The sequence below is a fragment of the Lasioglossum baleicum genome, chromosome 8 (genome assembly GCF_051020765.1).
Source record: "Lasioglossum baleicum chromosome 8, iyLasBale1, whole genome shotgun sequence".
NCBI lineage: Eukaryota > Metazoa > Arthropoda > Insecta > Hymenoptera > Halictidae > Lasioglossum > Lasioglossum baleicum.
This window is the reverse complement of record NC_134936.1, coordinates 17,585,702-17,600,839: the sequence shown is the minus strand read 5'-3', so window position 1 is coordinate 17,600,839 and position 15,138 is coordinate 17,585,702. Positions and strand designations below refer to the sequence as shown.

The following is a 15,138-nucleotide window of genomic DNA, read 5'->3' as shown; positions in this document are numbered from 1 at the left end:
TGTACAAGAGACCAGGATTACAAATTACATCGTAATTTAATTGAATGAAGCGATTGAACTTTTTAAATCATAATTCGTGAAGCAATTCGATTGTAATTCAACGCAACTCTGGTTCCAACCGCTTGCGATAACAGAAGTTTAACGAGTACACCACCGACTACGAATAGACAAACCGGATAAAAAGCCAAGTTGGTATTCGCATCGCAATCTCTTTTATCATGATTATTCTATAAATTTGCATATCGACGCGCTTGGGAAACTATGCCATAGAACAAAATTAACGAACCCGATAGAAATCGCGTCTGTCGTGAAACGTTATCGGTTACCGGTTATCGTTCACCGTTTACCGTGGCAATAACAATAAGAGCGTTTGTCTGTCTGTTCGGTTGAACCCGCGGGCAGAATACAAAATGTTCATTCTCGTAGAATCGACGGAAACCACGGTGCCGGCGATTCAATTCTATCAGTTGCTAAAAACAAGTTTTGTCGAGCGATGTTTGATAACGGGACATGTGCGGTGGATGTTAAACACTTCCAGTGCGAGTATTTTTCTGGGTATATATATAACGATCCGGTGAGCTTTCTCAACGTCCACGTTCTTCCTCGACAAAAGCTAACAACTAATTGCAAGAACGAACAAAACAAAGTAGCTGCAGTTTTGTACACCTGCGAGAGCAATGGAGCGTCGAATCGTTCGCAAAACGATATTCTTATCGTTGTCATTATTATTGTTATCGGTGGTTACGTCGGCGATGGAACTGGACGGTGGTTCTAAACCGATCGATCAAACTCGATCGACACCGGTCGTTCCACCGACACCAAGGCATCGAGGCACCTTCGACGAGAGACACGCGCACCAGAGCATTGGTAAACAATCGCTCAATCTCTGGAAACCTACCCTGCAACCTACCGAGAACGTACAGTGCTTGTGCAAAGTGTTCGTACACTTTTTAATGCGTACATAATGTTTTTTATCAAACTGTCGGGTCCAAATCTGAAAAAGCTGTTTTTAAAAGGTGTACGAATACTTTGCACACCCACTGTATACACGTTGTACTTTGATTTTCTCTGTTCGCGACAGCAAACCGCATAAAATCCTGGTCGGGCGACGACAGAGAGAATCTCTGGGAGCTGAGCGGCCTTTTCGAAGGAGACATAATGCTGCATCCAGACGGAAATGTCGAATCGAAGAACGGTTTAGTGAAAACTGCGTCCCGCTGGCCTGCTGGAATAGTACCGTACTACATAAAGGAAGAAGAATTCGGTAATACGTAGTATTTGCTATTCGTTCAAGTTTAAAGATTGTTTAAACGTACTCCATCGTAGACGAAGAAGAGATCCAGATGATCAAGGACGCCATGGAGGAATACCACGAGAATACGTGTTTACGTTTCCGACCTTACAAGAAAACGGACATCGATTTCGTCACGATACAGGGGAAAATGTCCGGATGTTGGTCTCTGGTCGGTCGACACGACCGTGGACAAGAACTGAATTTGCAGAGTCCAGGATGCGTGAGACACGGCGTGATCGTTCACGAACTGATGCACGCGTTGGGCTTTTACCACCAACAGAGCGCAGCAGATCGTGATCAGTGGGTCAAGATACATTGGATGAACGTGAAACCAGGTGAACGTGATCTATTCATCTGTTCATTCATCCGATTCCTCGTTGACCGCGTCTATCGCTAACTTGTTCCTATTGATCGCAGGCAGAGAACACAATTTCAACAAATACGACAATCGTACTGTAACCGATTATGGAATCGGCTACGATTACACCAGCGTGATGCACTACAGTTCTCACGCGTTCTCGCGAAACGGTGAACCGACTATTACCCCGAAAGTAAGTATCATGTTTGGTTTTGTCTCCGTTGGTATAAAGTATAAAGAATACAAGATCGATGTACGTTACGCAGAAAGAAGGAGTGAAACTTGGCCAACGAAAGGGTCTTAGCAGTAAGGATATACTAAAGTTGCAAGAAATGTACAAGGAAGAGTGTCGCAACCGATGACCCGATGACCCAACAGGAACCACAAACAAGCCCTCCCTCCCGCGCTTTACTCGACCCATCCGTTCAACGATTCTGGAATCGTTTGTAGAATCGACTCGAAGTCGGTCAACACAAAAATTACATTGATTTAATGCGACTAATAAAGAAATGACTAAAACAACGACAAAATTTCCATGCAGAATAATATTCTCTTTTCCTGGTGTACAATCGAAAATGCAACGAATTCGAGTTCGAACGTTTCGTGAGAAAGAAAGAAAAATCGATCAACTCTCCGCTCCGCGTTGCATCGTCGCTCGCATTGTAGTTCATCGATCTTCGATCGCAGGTAGTGCGCCCATTTCGTCACCAGCCTGAAAATCGACGGATTCGAACGTATCGAGATTGGAATCGTGATATGGATATCAATTTTGTATCGCTTACCTCGGAAAACTCTGGTCCGATGTCGTTTAACGTTTTCGCGCTTAGTATACCTACGCTCAACACATTCGACCACACACCTTCCAAAGTGGTACGGAAACATCCGCCTAGCAGTCTTATCAAACGACAACATCTTCCGGCAGTTATATCGTCGGACGCCGCCACGAGACGACAGAGCATCACCGCCGCATCTTCTATTAGAAAATCGAAAAGAACGCTTGGAGAGCTATCGTACGAGCATCAACAGAGTCGCGAATTCGTTTCTCCTTACGTACCTGTATCTTATCTTACACAAGTGTAATACATAATAACATGTACATATACTCGTACTTACCCGGTTTATCCCAGATTAGAACAACAGTTTTCACTAGATTCGCATTTTCGGGCTGAGATCGCAGTATTTCGTTAAAAATCGCAACGAGATTACCGAGAATCCGCTCCTCCCTCAATTTCAATAACTCTTTCAGAAATTCGATTCCATCGACGAGATAGATAGCGTCGCAAAACTGAGTGAGAAACTTCTTCTGGTTATGAATTAGCCTACACAGCAAAAGTATCGCGTATTCCAGAGTCTCGAGGCGGTTCGCGTTCCAATTTGTCGCGAAACTACTATCCATGGTTCCAGATTTGTACATCTTGCTCGTGTTACGGGAGTCCTTGGACATGAAAAGCTTCAGCGCAAAGACAAGATTCGGTACGACCCAAACGTCCAGGTATATTTGCTCGATTTTCAAAAGGCAGTCTTTCGGTTGACCATTCGGGACGACAAACGGCAACGAAAGAAGACACGCTACGTATTTCACCACTCGAAAACTAGCCCGTGGATTTCTTAGCGGAGACACGAATACTGAGACACAATTCTGTTGCAGCAACGAGTCCATTTCACCGTCCATGATCTCCTCCATGGATTTCTGCAAGAACGCGATCCATTCTTCGTTCTCGATATTGCTCTCGACCATTACCGGATTCCAGTCGGATAGACTGTTGTTTCGCGGTGCGGAATCGTCTTTCGTTAAATCGTTCTTCGGCATGAGCGACGCGTTACTCGTGTCTCCGTCGATTATCACAACCCCGTCTTTCACGAATGGATCTACCAGGAGGGCCGGCCAAGTTAGCCTTTGCGATGGATCCTTCTGTAGCAGTCTCTGTTCGCAAACGCAATAGATACATCAGTTTGAACAAAGAACAGAACACTTTCAATACCAGGATATTATTATTACTACCTGTAGGAAATTCTTGCAGCTGTCCGAAATAAAGTCAGGCCACTTTATCTGTACGTCTCTAATTAATCTGATTAAATGCAGAATAGAATTTGTATTAAAAGGTGGAACACCTGTAACCATTTCAAAGACTATACATCCAAGGGACCTAAAAACAGATGGACTTTTATGTACTGGTACATCGAAGCTGTGTGTTTATTCAAGAAGGTAATTCACCATAAATCTACGTTATGATCATAAGGCTGCTCCTCGATTAGTTCCGGCGCCATGTACAACGGCGTTCCCTTTATAGAAGTTAACACTCGTGTTCCTGTTTGCATGCTACGGGCGAAGCCAAAATCGCACAGCATTGCCTGTCCATTTTGTTTAATTAATACATTTTGTGGTTTGATGTCTCTGTAGAGTAGAACCGCTTATTAGCATAGAGAAAATCGATGAGATCCTGAAATAACACACCTGTGCAATATTCCCTTGGAGTGTAAATAATATAATGCGGAGACTAGATCACAAGTTATCGCTTGGGTTCTTTCTATGGACAACCTGCCGTTCTTACTAGTCTTCAATACCTTGTGCAAATCCTTAGCCACGTATTCCGTCTCGACCCATATCTGAGAAAATAAACAAACTTCTACATCTTGGTCGAAATGAATGATACATGTATTTACATGTAAATGTATGTATTGCGTACCTCGCTCTTATTTTCATAGCAACCGTATATCGGCACTATATTTGGATGTTGAAGCTCACGCTGGATTTCCCATTCCTGTCGCAAACTTTTCAATTCGTCGTTCGACCTACCATGCTTTACGGTTTGTGATATTTATTATTGATAGAGAAATCAGACAAGAAATAATCATTTCAAAGATCAATGTTTCACCTTACCTTTTGAACAGCTTTAATAGCTACCGTTTCACCGTCAAAGTATCGTTTCGCTTTGAATACCTGTCCAAACGAACCTTCGCCGACCAATTCATACGCTGTGTATGCCCCAAGCGCCATATTTCTATGCAATACATCAATATCGATGCGAAAGGCTTTATCGACATGTAATAACAATAAATCACAGCAACAATATACATAAGTTCACCAGTTCAAGCCTCCATTGTGAACCCACACTGTATACAATACAATAAATTACAATACACTGTACACTGCTGTCAACTGCTGTACAGTACAGTGATGTGATCAGACCCACCGTAACTCGCGCATGCGCGGCCAAGACAGTACCGTATCTACAACGACACAGCCGAGCGGCCAGGGCCCTGACGCCTTGAGGCAGTTATTCTGGCGGGAATGTACCAGTGTTATTGGCGGGACGACTGATGGACGAGAGACGATTATGTATTCTTTTGTATAACTTTTAAACCATGAACATTCGCACGCATTAATTTATTCAAAAAAGTAAAGTCTTTTCAAAATATTTCTGTCCAGATAGATTCTTGTAACATTTATGTATTAAAAAGTGAAAGGTAATAATTCTCGTTTATGAAATGTTTTGAAATTACAAACTGAGGTGTCTCGTATTCAATTTGAAATAGGAATTGTTGATTTTCCTAAAAAATTATTCTTCAATAATATATTTCTAGGAATTCTTTGTCCTTGAGTTTTGCTTTTAATATGGAAACCAACATCGTCTGAAATATCTGCTCGGTACAGAGTGTAACAATTCATGATGATCAATATGGTTCCGTGACAGATTTGCCTTCTCACCGACGAGAATCTCTTCAGTAGCCTTCTGCACCAACGAGATCATGTCGATGGCCTTCTGTTTCTCACTCCAGTCAGAATATATCTTAGAGGCCGTAAGAGAACACCGAAATATTCGAGTGACACGAACTCCCATAAGGCTGGCAGTCTTTAATAGTATCTGGTCGGTGGTAGAACTTTTAGCAATGTGGTATTTCAGATCACTGTAAGTTCCACGTTATCCCCGCGCCCGTTCGCCGCCGTTCGCGCGCGCTTACTGGTCCCGCTGAACAGCACAGGGGCTGGCAGTCTTGTATCTTGTCGGTGCTTTGACTAAAATTGAGTCAAAAAGTATTCAAGTGTTTCAATATTATATCTGAATGTATATATAATCCTACAATTAAAATTGAGATACTAAAGAATTAAAAAGAACGTTCACTTTCCAATTACATTAGATTAGTACAGACATCCATACACGTACGTCGCACGTATAACGGTATAACAATGTGGATGAATTTAGTAGTCGCCTTGACTCGCGTAGTTACGTGACATGAGTTTTGGGATTTTGGGGATCAAACGATCGAGAAAGAAAGTGACAACTCATTTGTCGTTCGTTAATTTTATTTGTGAGTGTAAGCGTATAAAACGTTTAGCACTTTAAGGAAATTTAACCGGGCCTGATTGAACTTGCACGTTCGAGTGTTGTGAGAAAACTGATTGTATATTTATTTGAAAAAGCGTCTTTACAGTTTTCCGTGGGTAGGGAAAAGAGGTTATTTGTTCGGAAATTTTTGTCTCTTGAAGCATAAATACAATCACGATGGCTGGTGTAATGCTATTTGAACGAGCACAAGCTGTTTCAATGACGAATCGTAGCGAGGGTATTTCTCTCCTAAACGAAATCATCTCCGATCCTAGTATCGGTGTTGCTGACGATGACGAAGACAATATTCGAATAAAGGAGCAAGGCATTTTACACCTCGGTGAACTTTACAAAAAAGAAGGCAAAGCGAAGGAATTAGCTGAATTGATCAAAGCTACTAGACCATTTCTGAGTCTGATCAGCAAAGCCAAAGCTGCTAAGCTCGTACGTTCTTTGGTAGATTTCTTCTTGGATCTGGAAGCTGGCATTGGAATCGAGGTACTTGTACAAGGATAAAACTATATGTCGTATCGACTGGTAACACGAAACCACTGAAATTGGCGTATTTTCTTATAGACAAAGCAATTACAGTAAGTCTCCGACTTACACGGTTAATTTGTTCCAGCGTACGTATGAATCCATGTTAGTCGAGGTCTTACTGTATCTTGCCTTCTTTCGTGATAGTTGTATAGCGAAGAGAAAAGTAGATATAAAATGGTATGACATAAGAATTTGGTCTTTCGGTGGATACGAGTGACCAAGACATTTTATTTACACTTCGATAGACAATTTCGAATAATGTTTTGTTCGTGCAGGTCCAACTATGTAAGGAATGTATAGAATGGGCGAAAGAAGAACGTCGAACATTTTTGAGGCAATCCCTGGAGGCTCGTTTGATAGCATTGTACTTTGATACCAGCATGTACAGCGAAGCACTGCAACTAGGATCGGCTCTATTGAAAGAACTGAAAAAGTTGGACGATAAACAACTACTGGTCGAAGTGCAATTGTTAGAGAGTAAAACGTATCATGCCCTGAGTAATTTAGCGAAAGCGAGAGCAGCTCTAACCAGTGCCAGGACAACTGCTAATGCAATTTACTGTCCACCTAAAATGCAGGCTGCGCTAGATTTACAGTCAGGAATTCTACATGCTGCCGACGAACGAGATTTTAAAACGGCGTACTCTTATTTCTATGAAGCGTTCGAAGGGTGAATTATTATGTTTATGTAGGATTTACTCCTGTTCGTGTACTTTCAATAATTTATTCGTTACTCGCAGGTACGACAGCGTCGAAAGTCCCAAAGCACTAACAGCTCTGAAATACATGTTGCTGTCAAAGATTATGTTACGCACGCCCGAAGACGTTCAGTCTATTATGTCTGGAAAGCTGGCGGTCAAGTATGCCGGTCGGGATTTGGATGCGATGCGCGCAGTCGCCGAAGCAAGTTCTCGGCGATCGCTGGCGGACTTTCAAACTGCTGTGAAGAAGTATCGCGACGAGTTAGAGGACGATGTGATTGTACGAGCTCATCTCGGTTCCTTGTACGACGCCATGCTCGAGCAAAACTTGTGTCGCTTGGTTGAACCTTATTCTCGCGTACAGGTATATAGGCATATAAACACATAAGCATACTGTCGGCCTCGTATGAAAACTGTCTAAGTCCATATTTTATGAAAATTGGGTTTTCAGCTTCGCCTTGTTAGGTATTTTAATTTCTACGGTTTGAGGATAATAGTTCAGCGATAAATTATCGGGTAGTGCCACAATATCAGGATTTGAAAACTACGTGTAAAGCAAAATAGTTTCGCTATAAATCGCTTTTTTCGCCTCCTGTAAAATTTACTTTTTTGGACTTGGGCAATTTTCACATGAGGCCGATTATATGGGCACCCCTATACAGTAATTCCCGATCTAAGCCTGTTCGCCTGCCCCTTCCATTGGGAGGCATATCCCGCGAGGGGCCAAGAAGCTCTTCTAATCCACCTTAGATCGCGGGATTACTGTATTAAACAGTTTACTAATTTCGTACGTTATTTTTAAAAAACAGGTCGGTCACATCGCCACCTGCATATCGTTGCCACTCGCTCAAGTGGAGAAGAAACTCTCACAAATGATATTGGATAAGAAACTGAGAGGCGTTCTCGATCAAGGCGAAGGTGTCCTAATTGTTTTCGAAGATACTCCACGAGATAAAACTTACGAACTCGCATTGGACACGATACATAGTATGGGAAAAGTCGTGGACACCCTCTATCAAAAAGCGAAAAGACTTACTTAGCCGTATTCAATACATATACACATAGATATATACTTCTAACAGCAAACTTAAAAAACAATTTAAATCATGGTCTTGTAATGTTCATTATATTATTTAAAATGATTTGCTTTGATTACCTGGATTTTCTTCACATGCTAATTAATTTCAAAATCTAACATCTGAACACACAAAATACTTACACATACATCGTAATATGTGTAGCAGACGCAAGTTTATACGAGTTCATCCCTTCTGCTATGCATACATTGTTTCGTACATACATTACATATATATATATATATACGATACTGAACACATACATAGGTACGCACGTGCGTGCACACATGCGTACATTGTACACACAGTTGTAAGGCGTATTGTGTAGCAGTAACTGTTTGAAAGGCTTTTTTTTTCTTTTGAGAACAAATGAGTATGATGCAGCGGTTACAAACTGTGAAATACAATACTACTATGTCAAATTGTTTGCTATTCATTTATATAAACCTGCTCGAGTCGTTGAAGAGTGTAAAAAACGAAAAGAAATTCTTGTCTTTAACATCTCGGAAGAACTACGAATTCATTTGTATAAATTTTACAATAAAATCGATTAAATAGTTTCAACCACATCCTCTTCTTGTGTGTGAAGCGATGAAATATATTAATATTAGTTAATGTTGTATGTAGGTACAATTTCTTTCATCGAGATATACATATCTACATATATCTACGAGAATGAAAACAATTAAATAATTCTATAGATTGCGTTTGTGTTTCTATGTGTGTACGCACGTACGTACGTTTGCGTGAACATGTATAGGCGTGCGCGTGTGCATGTTACTCGTGCCAAAAAGGATGCATAATTCTATAATATTATCGTCGTATATTTTCTATCACGGAAATGTTGAATAATGTGATCGAAACTGTAATCCGTCATACTCGACAAATAATAAAATTGCGCAAACATTACTGTAACCGTGTTAACATTACAGATTCTGATTTGACGGCGTAGTAGGAACATGCATCGCTACTTCCTGTTTGAAGTTGTACCAAGTTGTACGTTACAACAAAGAGGCAGGGTGGTTATATTTTATAAAGTGTTTTTTTTTGTGTAAAATATATAATGGCTGATACAACAGCACAGAAGGTAAAGTATTTCGTACAATGATTTCAATGTTCAACGTTAGACAGTACTAGTCTAGGCTATATTCGCATGATTCGCTTGACAAATTACAAGCAACAATGTTTAGGTTAATGAAGCATTTAACACAGACCGGCATCAATATGTCCAAACAGTTTTCCCTTTCTTTTTTTTCATAATTTCTCCGGGAAACAATCTACCGGCAACACTCATCAGTATTGTTTCATGAAATTATTCAATTTTCAAACTCTTCGATTCGATGTACGATCAGGTTTTACGCTTACACAAAACCACGCAGACAAACGATAAGGTTTCTGTTTCTTAGTACTTTGTAGTTTTCTGCTCTCTCTCCAGCTTTACGATATTTTATGTTTATTCGTTGTTTCATGTCGTGTTGCATTGTATTCTACTGTACAACTTGAAACAAAACATGTAAATTGATGTAGTCGTTTGTTATAATTTCCCATTACATGTATATGTGTATATATTTGTACATATAGTATGTGTGTACATATATATACACGTATAGTATGTACATATAGTATCGCCAAAAGCAGAAATGGTATTTACATAGTTTGATTCGGTTCAAGCATTCTATTTAATGTATTTATCCTTCAAGTTTGTCTTACAGGTTCAAGAATACAAAGATTCTCTTAAAACTAAGGTAATTAGTTGAACGTTGTTTCAATGCCACATACTTTGGTCCAAATTGTTGCAATATGTATCGTGTACCGTTCTATGTGTATATATTGTTTAGGCCGAGCAACTGCTGTTGAAAGGATTTCCCGAGAAGATTGTTAAGTTAAACGAATTATTGGAGACACCTGGATTCTGTAACAGAAAACTATCGGATGTCCATCAAGATTTAAACGTGCCTATTCCAGATCCAATAATTCTCAATCATTCCGAAGATGTACCTCCCACGAAGAAGCTGAAAGTAGACAATAGCATAGACAATACTAGTGGAACCAAAGTGATGGTATTACCAAATGGACCTGTACCTTGTAACAAGCCTCTATGCGATCTGATTTGCATAGTTAAACCGTATATTCGACAATTGCTGGAAGATTCTAACTTGGTAAGTATATCACGAAAAAATGTTGGATCCTTCTATGTTGCTTATCTTGGATCAAAATTTTAGTTGAAAATGTGGGTTTCGTACCTAATTCCAAAAATAGAAGATGGAAATAATTTCGGAGTATCTATTCAAGAAGATACGCTTGCCGAAATACAATCTGTCGAAAGCGAAGCTGCCGCATTCTTCGATCAAATATCTAGGTAATACTCTCTTGGCCCTGCCTCTTTAATATTTCGTTGCAATGCACGCTTATCTATTCGCCAAATCACACTTATGAACGCTAAAGTTTAGCAGTTTAGTTTGTATCACCGTTCGCATAACAAAGAAACGAAGTATCGGGAAAACTATCAATATAGGAGCGAACGCGCGAAATACAATCCTCGTGACGATCAGTGTAAAATAAAAAGTGAAAGGAGAAATTTTCTGTCCGGCAGGTACTTCATCTCTAGAGGAAAGGTGATTAGCAAAGTTGCGAAGTATCCACACATTAGCGATTATAGAAGAGCAGTCCAAGAACTAGACGAGAAAGAGTATGTGAGCTTGTGGTTAGTTATGTGCGAAGTCCGTAATCGTTACTGTTCTCTACATGACTTGGTAATCAAGAATTTGGAGAAGATCAAAAAACCTCGTTCTTCTAATGCGCAATCCTTGTATTAAACTGCATGCTATACATACTATTTATACCTGATATTGTACAGGACGATAATGAAAAAAAAAAGAAACCAAGAAAAACATACGCGGCATACGAAAACATTATTCTCGACCCTCTCATTGGATCATTAGAATTTCTTTATTTTCCTGGTACTACTGTTGCCTTTACTTGTCCATTCAAGCGAAGATGATTCTTTCTTCGTTGATTCACAAAAACGAAATTAGTTTTTGTCCTCTGCATTCATAAACATGAATGTGGATGCAATTAATAGACAGAGATCTTCAAAATCATTTGTTCCTATTGTTTGGAAACGTTGTGAATCACTTCGTATCGTATCATTATCGTACAATATGCAAGAAGAAACAGGTCCCTAGCTTTATTCTTACGTTCATCCGTCTATTAAAAATTTGCCTATTACATTATACGAATTGTACGTACTTACGAAAACAAAACTTGAATACCTTAGGTAATGGAAGTGTTAGGATATTCTTTCGTCTAATTGATTTTATAGAATATAGTTAAGCATATAATTTGTAATCCGCATCTGTAAAATCTAAAATCATTACGACATAAATCATAAGGATTCACGAGAAAAGCTGTGGATGTTTTTAATTTAAAGCGCCCCTTAATTTGGAATCTTGACAGTTTAATTTCTAACGACAAGCACGCTTTAGGTACTCTGATCCGAGAAACGGCACTAAAGCTCGGAATCGGCTTCTGTACACAAACATAACTGTATTTGGGTTCTAAAAAAGTTGAACAATTTCTTGTAAGCAAATAAATAATAAGTAGATTATGTATACAAATTTACACGTATATTTCTCAATAAGAAAGATATATAGTAATAACAATATTAGTATTATTCAATACTAAGGATCGTTCTCGGCTCACTCTATAAAATGTAATAAAAAGTATAAAATAAGTCGAACTCGATCGACGAATAAAATCGACGTTTCGTGATAAATAAGCGAATATAAAATAGATTGGTAATGCTTCAACGGTTATTGAATCACCATCGCTTTTCAACTACGTCTCTTCGAAAAGGCCCGGGTTCAGGAAACAATGTTTATTGAATCCTATCGACGTTACCGTCAAAGTCTGACATTCCTCCTGCATTGTTCTTTGTATCTTTAATCGTGAGTCCACCTGCAAATGGGAATCATGTAATTTAGCTGTCTTATAAAGGCACGTATAAATTATTAGATGGCTCACCATAGTAAGCAAGTCCTGAAGATGAGATTTGCACGCGTAATTCATAAATACTTCGCATAAAATTTGAATGAACCAACTGCCGGTTATTTTATCTCGAAAAGCAACGTGTCCTGGAAGAGTAGCCTGCGCCACTAGCATATCCTCGTAGTTTCTTATTGTCTCGCCAGAATTCGTCTTAGGACCAGCCATTTCGTCGATCGAATGAAAATTACTAATGTCTGTTGTGTGACGTGGTTCTATCACGGATCTCTGTTTTTTATCCCCTCTGAAATATAACGCAGAATATCTTTGAAAATCAGTCTTAACATTCAAGGTTCTCCTTTACTTGCCTACACAATTGAAAAATGAAGATTTTCGGCTTCCCGGCTAGATGAGGACACGCTTCGGCAGTAAAGTAATCCAGAATATCCTTGCACAAAATAGTTTTAGCACTTCGTAGATCACTCTCAGGATTATTATCCACACACTCGATTTCAGTGACTTCGTATTGCGAATTTACATTGCCATGGCTACTAACGATAACAAAGCAGGAATCCACGTGACGTAACAGTTTTTCTTGGGAAAATTCTCTGACTTTCTCCACGAATTGCTTGTAAGAATATACATCGTTAGGGTCTCAGAAGTTTTCATTTCCTCAGTAAAATAGTCAAGTTATTTACCCGTTTCGATAAATCGAAAAGAGAAATGACACGAAACCCCATTTGCTCGAAGAGATTTCTCATATTTTCTTCATCGTGGGCTGCCGAACTTCTCGGTTCCTTATAGGAATATTTGTAATGAATGTTTGTAATTATCAAAACCAATCCACGAGGTTTATTTCTCATCGGATATCTTTCAACCATTTCATACACAGGTCCATCCAGAAATTCTGTAGACTTCTGCACTTGAATTTGTAGAGGTTCGTTCGACGACTGTATATCGTAAAAAAAATTGTCTTGTGCCCTTTTCAAAGGAAAGCGCACGATATTTGTGAACGTTTAGTAATTGGAAAATAATTTGTAATCACGATGGATATTTTGAGTATTATTACTATTACCTTTCTGTATTAGACCGAAAGTTTCTTTCGCCGACATCCTCTTTGTTGATAGCGTTATCCTCGCTAATATTTCTCTCCAACTCGTTATCATTAAATGTATATGTTTTTCCTTCTAAGATATCAGCCAAACTCTCGTGTCCACTTTGCTTTAAACTCTTGATGAAACGGGTGAACGCGTACGGTCCTCTTGTTTTAATTGTCAAGTATATGTCCCGTGCGGTTGATTTGTCCATAAGATTATCCTAAAACAATCAAAATCGTTGTTCAAAAGTTATATACGCAAAATACTTATTACAACGACGTATTCTTACCTTCCATCGCGGCACATTTACATCGTCTCTATTAAAAATCTTATTCTCCAATAATTTCGGCCATAACGTATTTAAATCTATTTTAGGTACTATATCTTCACAGTACGAATCTATTATATCACGATGTTTTTGATTCATGTTGAATACCACCGAACAATTGTCATACGTATTCAAACATGGAAAACTTTCGTTTCATTTAACAATGATATACAATATACTCTGTGATTAAACATCTAAACTTGTATCGCATTATTCGAGTTGTGTCAGTTGTCTTATCGACATTAAATGAGTCATCGTACGCCCGGTGTCAATACACTGTGTGCACTGGTGCAGTGATGCCAGAATCACGCGTCGTGGGTTTTTTCCCCTCCGCTCGCTCAGCCGACTCGACCCCCCACTCTGACGCACCGTCGTCGCCTCGCACCGTCGTCTACTCTGCCGAGATAAGTATGTACTCCGATAGAGATACGTTCGTGTGTAGCGCGTGCGCAGTAGAAGCAACGTGGCGACGACAGTGCGTCAGAGTGGGGGCTCGAGTCGGCTGAACGAGCAGAGGGGAAAAAACCCACGACCCATGATTCTGGCATCACTGCACTGGTGCACTGTAAACTCACTCCAAACAGTCCAAACTCCAATCCACAGATCCACAGTCTACAATCCAGCCTGCCAACAGGATCATTGTGTCATTTAAAATTTAGGTATAGTATGTGTAAAGTCTCTGGTATCTGTATGATATGTACATTTCGTGGAAGGTATGCGGCAGCAAGCCGTCCGATTGGGTCATTCCACTGGCACTTTCGATTCTAGCCAAATTATTGTGTGTGACGTCACGGCTTAACCATTGGCTGCGAGCGCGGGACAACTTGTGGGGCACGGAGATCGGAGAGTATGTCAGCTTAGATCATTATGGTCTAATTGCAAGATCTATCTAAATATACAATGTGTATGTCAGTGTCAGTTTTATCCAGTTTTATCTTGCGTAGGAACTGGTAGGAACAGGAACAGGATCCAGGAACCTCACGCGCCTGCTTCTTCCCTCTCCAACCATTCTTTCCGGTCCTTTGTCACTTGGAATCTTCGATTATGTACCTGTAAATCCTGTAAATACCAGCCTGTACGAACCTGCTGCAACACCGTAAAGTACCTTACATATGTATATTCTTTTGGCGTTTATTTGATCTCGACGAAATGAAAACATTTCCACGACAAGGTGGAAGTTACCAAATATTTATTTAGTACGAGATACGGGAAAACAAATGCGATAAAGATCTGTGGAAATATACGCGAAAAAGAGATTGATTTAGAATATTTCATAATATTGCTGTAGACAGCGGATCTTTATGGAAAATACAAATTTTCTACTTGATTCGCAACAAACGGGAGTAAAATAGAAATTGATTTTCTTTCTTAATATGTTTAATAGGCTGAAAATAATATAACAGTATTTTTAGATCCTCATTTTTGTCATAAA

At 39.6% G+C, this 15,138-nt stretch overlaps 5 protein-coding genes across 8 annotated transcripts; 3 read left to right on the top strand and 2 right to left on the bottom strand.

The window, feature by feature from the left end:
• The first annotated feature begins 493 nt into the window (after nucleotides 1-493).
• On the top strand, nucleotides 494-2,054 carry LOC143211512 (seminal metalloprotease 1). Its single transcript, XM_076429272.1, is given in 6 exon segments — nucleotides 494-765; nucleotides 767-867; nucleotides 1,082-1,264; nucleotides 1,327-1,629; nucleotides 1,712-1,845; nucleotides 1,919-2,054. Coding segments are annotated over 6 exon segments (1,089 nt in total). The 3' UTR covers nucleotides 2,015-2,054.
• Nucleotides 2,055-2,224: 170 nt separating this feature from the next.
• Fu (STKc_STK36 domain-containing protein fused) lies at nucleotides 2,225-4,851 on the bottom strand. Of its 2 annotated transcripts, XM_076429239.1 has the most exons (8): nucleotides 4,534-4,850; nucleotides 4,340-4,453; nucleotides 4,108-4,259; nucleotides 3,868-4,047; nucleotides 3,655-3,799; nucleotides 2,766-3,576; nucleotides 2,435-2,625; nucleotides 2,225-2,364 (listed from the first exon to the last, which is right to left on the bottom strand). In XM_076429239.1, exons 1-8 carry the CDS (start codon nucleotides 4,648-4,650, stop codon nucleotides 2,320-2,322), a joined length of 1,755 nt encoding a protein of 584 aa, XP_076285354.1. In that variant the 5' UTR covers nucleotides 4,651-4,850; the 3' UTR covers nucleotides 2,225-2,319. The 2 variants fall into 2 exon arrangements, with proteins under 2 accessions (XP_076285354.1, XP_076285353.1); XM_076429238.1 differs by having other exon boundaries at nucleotides 2,311-2,625; nucleotides 4,534-4,851.
• Nucleotides 4,852-5,900: 1,049 nt separating this feature from the next.
• Rpn6 (regulatory particle non-ATPase 6) lies at nucleotides 5,901-8,523 on the top strand. Its single transcript, XM_076429262.1, has 4 exons — nucleotides 5,901-6,478; nucleotides 6,796-7,190; nucleotides 7,261-7,585; nucleotides 8,031-8,523. The coding sequence occupies exons 1-4, from the start codon at nucleotides 6,158-6,160 to the stop codon at nucleotides 8,259-8,261; spliced, it is 1,272 nt and encodes a 423-aa protein (XP_076285377.1). The 5' UTR covers nucleotides 5,901-6,157; the 3' UTR covers nucleotides 8,262-8,523.
• Nucleotides 8,524-9,000: 477 nt separating this feature from the next.
• On the top strand, nucleotides 9,001-11,703 carry Reg (proteasome regulator gamma). 3 transcript variants are annotated; one of them, XM_076429280.1, is made up of 5 exons: nucleotides 9,001-9,384; nucleotides 10,010-10,042; nucleotides 10,136-10,456; nucleotides 10,520-10,656; nucleotides 10,891-11,703. In XM_076429280.1, the coding sequence occupies exons 1-5, from the start codon at nucleotides 9,361-9,363 to the stop codon at nucleotides 11,111-11,113; spliced, it is 738 nt and encodes a 245-aa protein (XP_076285395.1). In that variant the 5' UTR covers nucleotides 9,001-9,360; the 3' UTR covers nucleotides 11,114-11,703. The 3 variants fall into 3 exon arrangements, with proteins under 3 accessions (XP_076285395.1, XP_076285394.1, XP_076285397.1); XM_076429279.1 differs by having other exon boundaries at nucleotides 9,998-10,042; XM_076429282.1 differs by lacking the exon at nucleotides 10,010-10,042.
• A 198-nt stretch (nucleotides 11,704-11,901) lies between these two features.
• Dronc (Death regulator Nedd2-like caspase) lies at nucleotides 11,902-13,999 on the bottom strand. The gene is made up of 6 exons (XM_076429261.1): nucleotides 13,668-13,999; nucleotides 13,357-13,598; nucleotides 12,980-13,262; nucleotides 12,650-12,909; nucleotides 12,321-12,585; nucleotides 11,902-12,254 (listed from the first exon to the last, which is right to left on the bottom strand). Exons 1-6 carry the CDS (start codon nucleotides 13,803-13,805, stop codon nucleotides 12,135-12,137), a joined length of 1,308 nt encoding a protein of 435 aa, XP_076285376.1. The 5' UTR covers nucleotides 13,806-13,999; the 3' UTR covers nucleotides 11,902-12,134.
• Between the last annotated feature and the right edge of the window lie 1,139 nt (nucleotides 14,000-15,138).

Bases quoted from the DNA above. Each gene is read 5' to 3' on its own strand.
- Fu (XM_076429238.1), bottom strand. From the start codon at position 4,650: ATGGCGCTTGGGGCATACACAGCGTATGAATTGGTCGGCGAAGGTTCG. The intron at 4,260-4,339 runs GTACGCAATACA...TTATTTTCTCAG, and splicing joins GCTATGAAAATAAGAGCGAG to ATATGGGTCGAGACGGAATA. The intron at 2,626-2,765 runs GTAAGTACGAGT...ATTTTCTAATAG, and splicing joins TCTAATCTGGGATAAACCGG to AAGATGCGGCGGTGATGCTC.
- Rpn6 (XM_076429262.1), top strand. From the start codon at position 6,158: ATGGCTGGTGTAATGCTATTTGAACGAGCACAAGCTGTTTCAATGACG. The intron at 6,479-6,795 runs GTACTTGTACAA...TTGTTCGTGCAG, and splicing joins AAGCTGGCATTGGAATCGAG to GTCCAACTATGTAAGGAATG. The intron at 7,586-8,030 runs GTATATAGGCAT...TTTAAAAAACAG, and splicing joins AACCTTATTCTCGCGTACAG to GTCGGTCACATCGCCACCTG.
- Reg (XM_076429279.1), top strand. From the start codon at position 9,361: ATGGCTGATACAACAGCACAGAAG. The intron at 10,043-10,135 runs GTAATTAGTTGA...TATATTGTTTAG, and splicing joins AAGATTCTCTTAAAACTAAG to GCCGAGCAACTGCTGTTGAA. The intron at 10,657-10,890 runs GTAATACTCTCT...TCTGTCCGGCAG, and splicing joins TTCTTCGATCAAATATCTAG to GTACTTCATCTCTAGAGGAA.
- Dronc (XM_076429261.1), bottom strand. From the start codon at position 13,805: ATGAATCAAAAACATCGTGATATAATAGATTCGTACTGTGAAGATATA. The intron at 12,586-12,649 runs GCAAGTAAAGGA...GTTATATTTCAG, and splicing joins TTCATTTTTCAATTGTGTAG to AGGGGATAAAAAACAGAGAT. The intron at 12,255-12,320 runs GTGAGCCATCTA...TCCCATTTGCAG, and splicing joins TTCAGGACTTGCTTACTATG to GTGGACTCACGATTAAAGAT.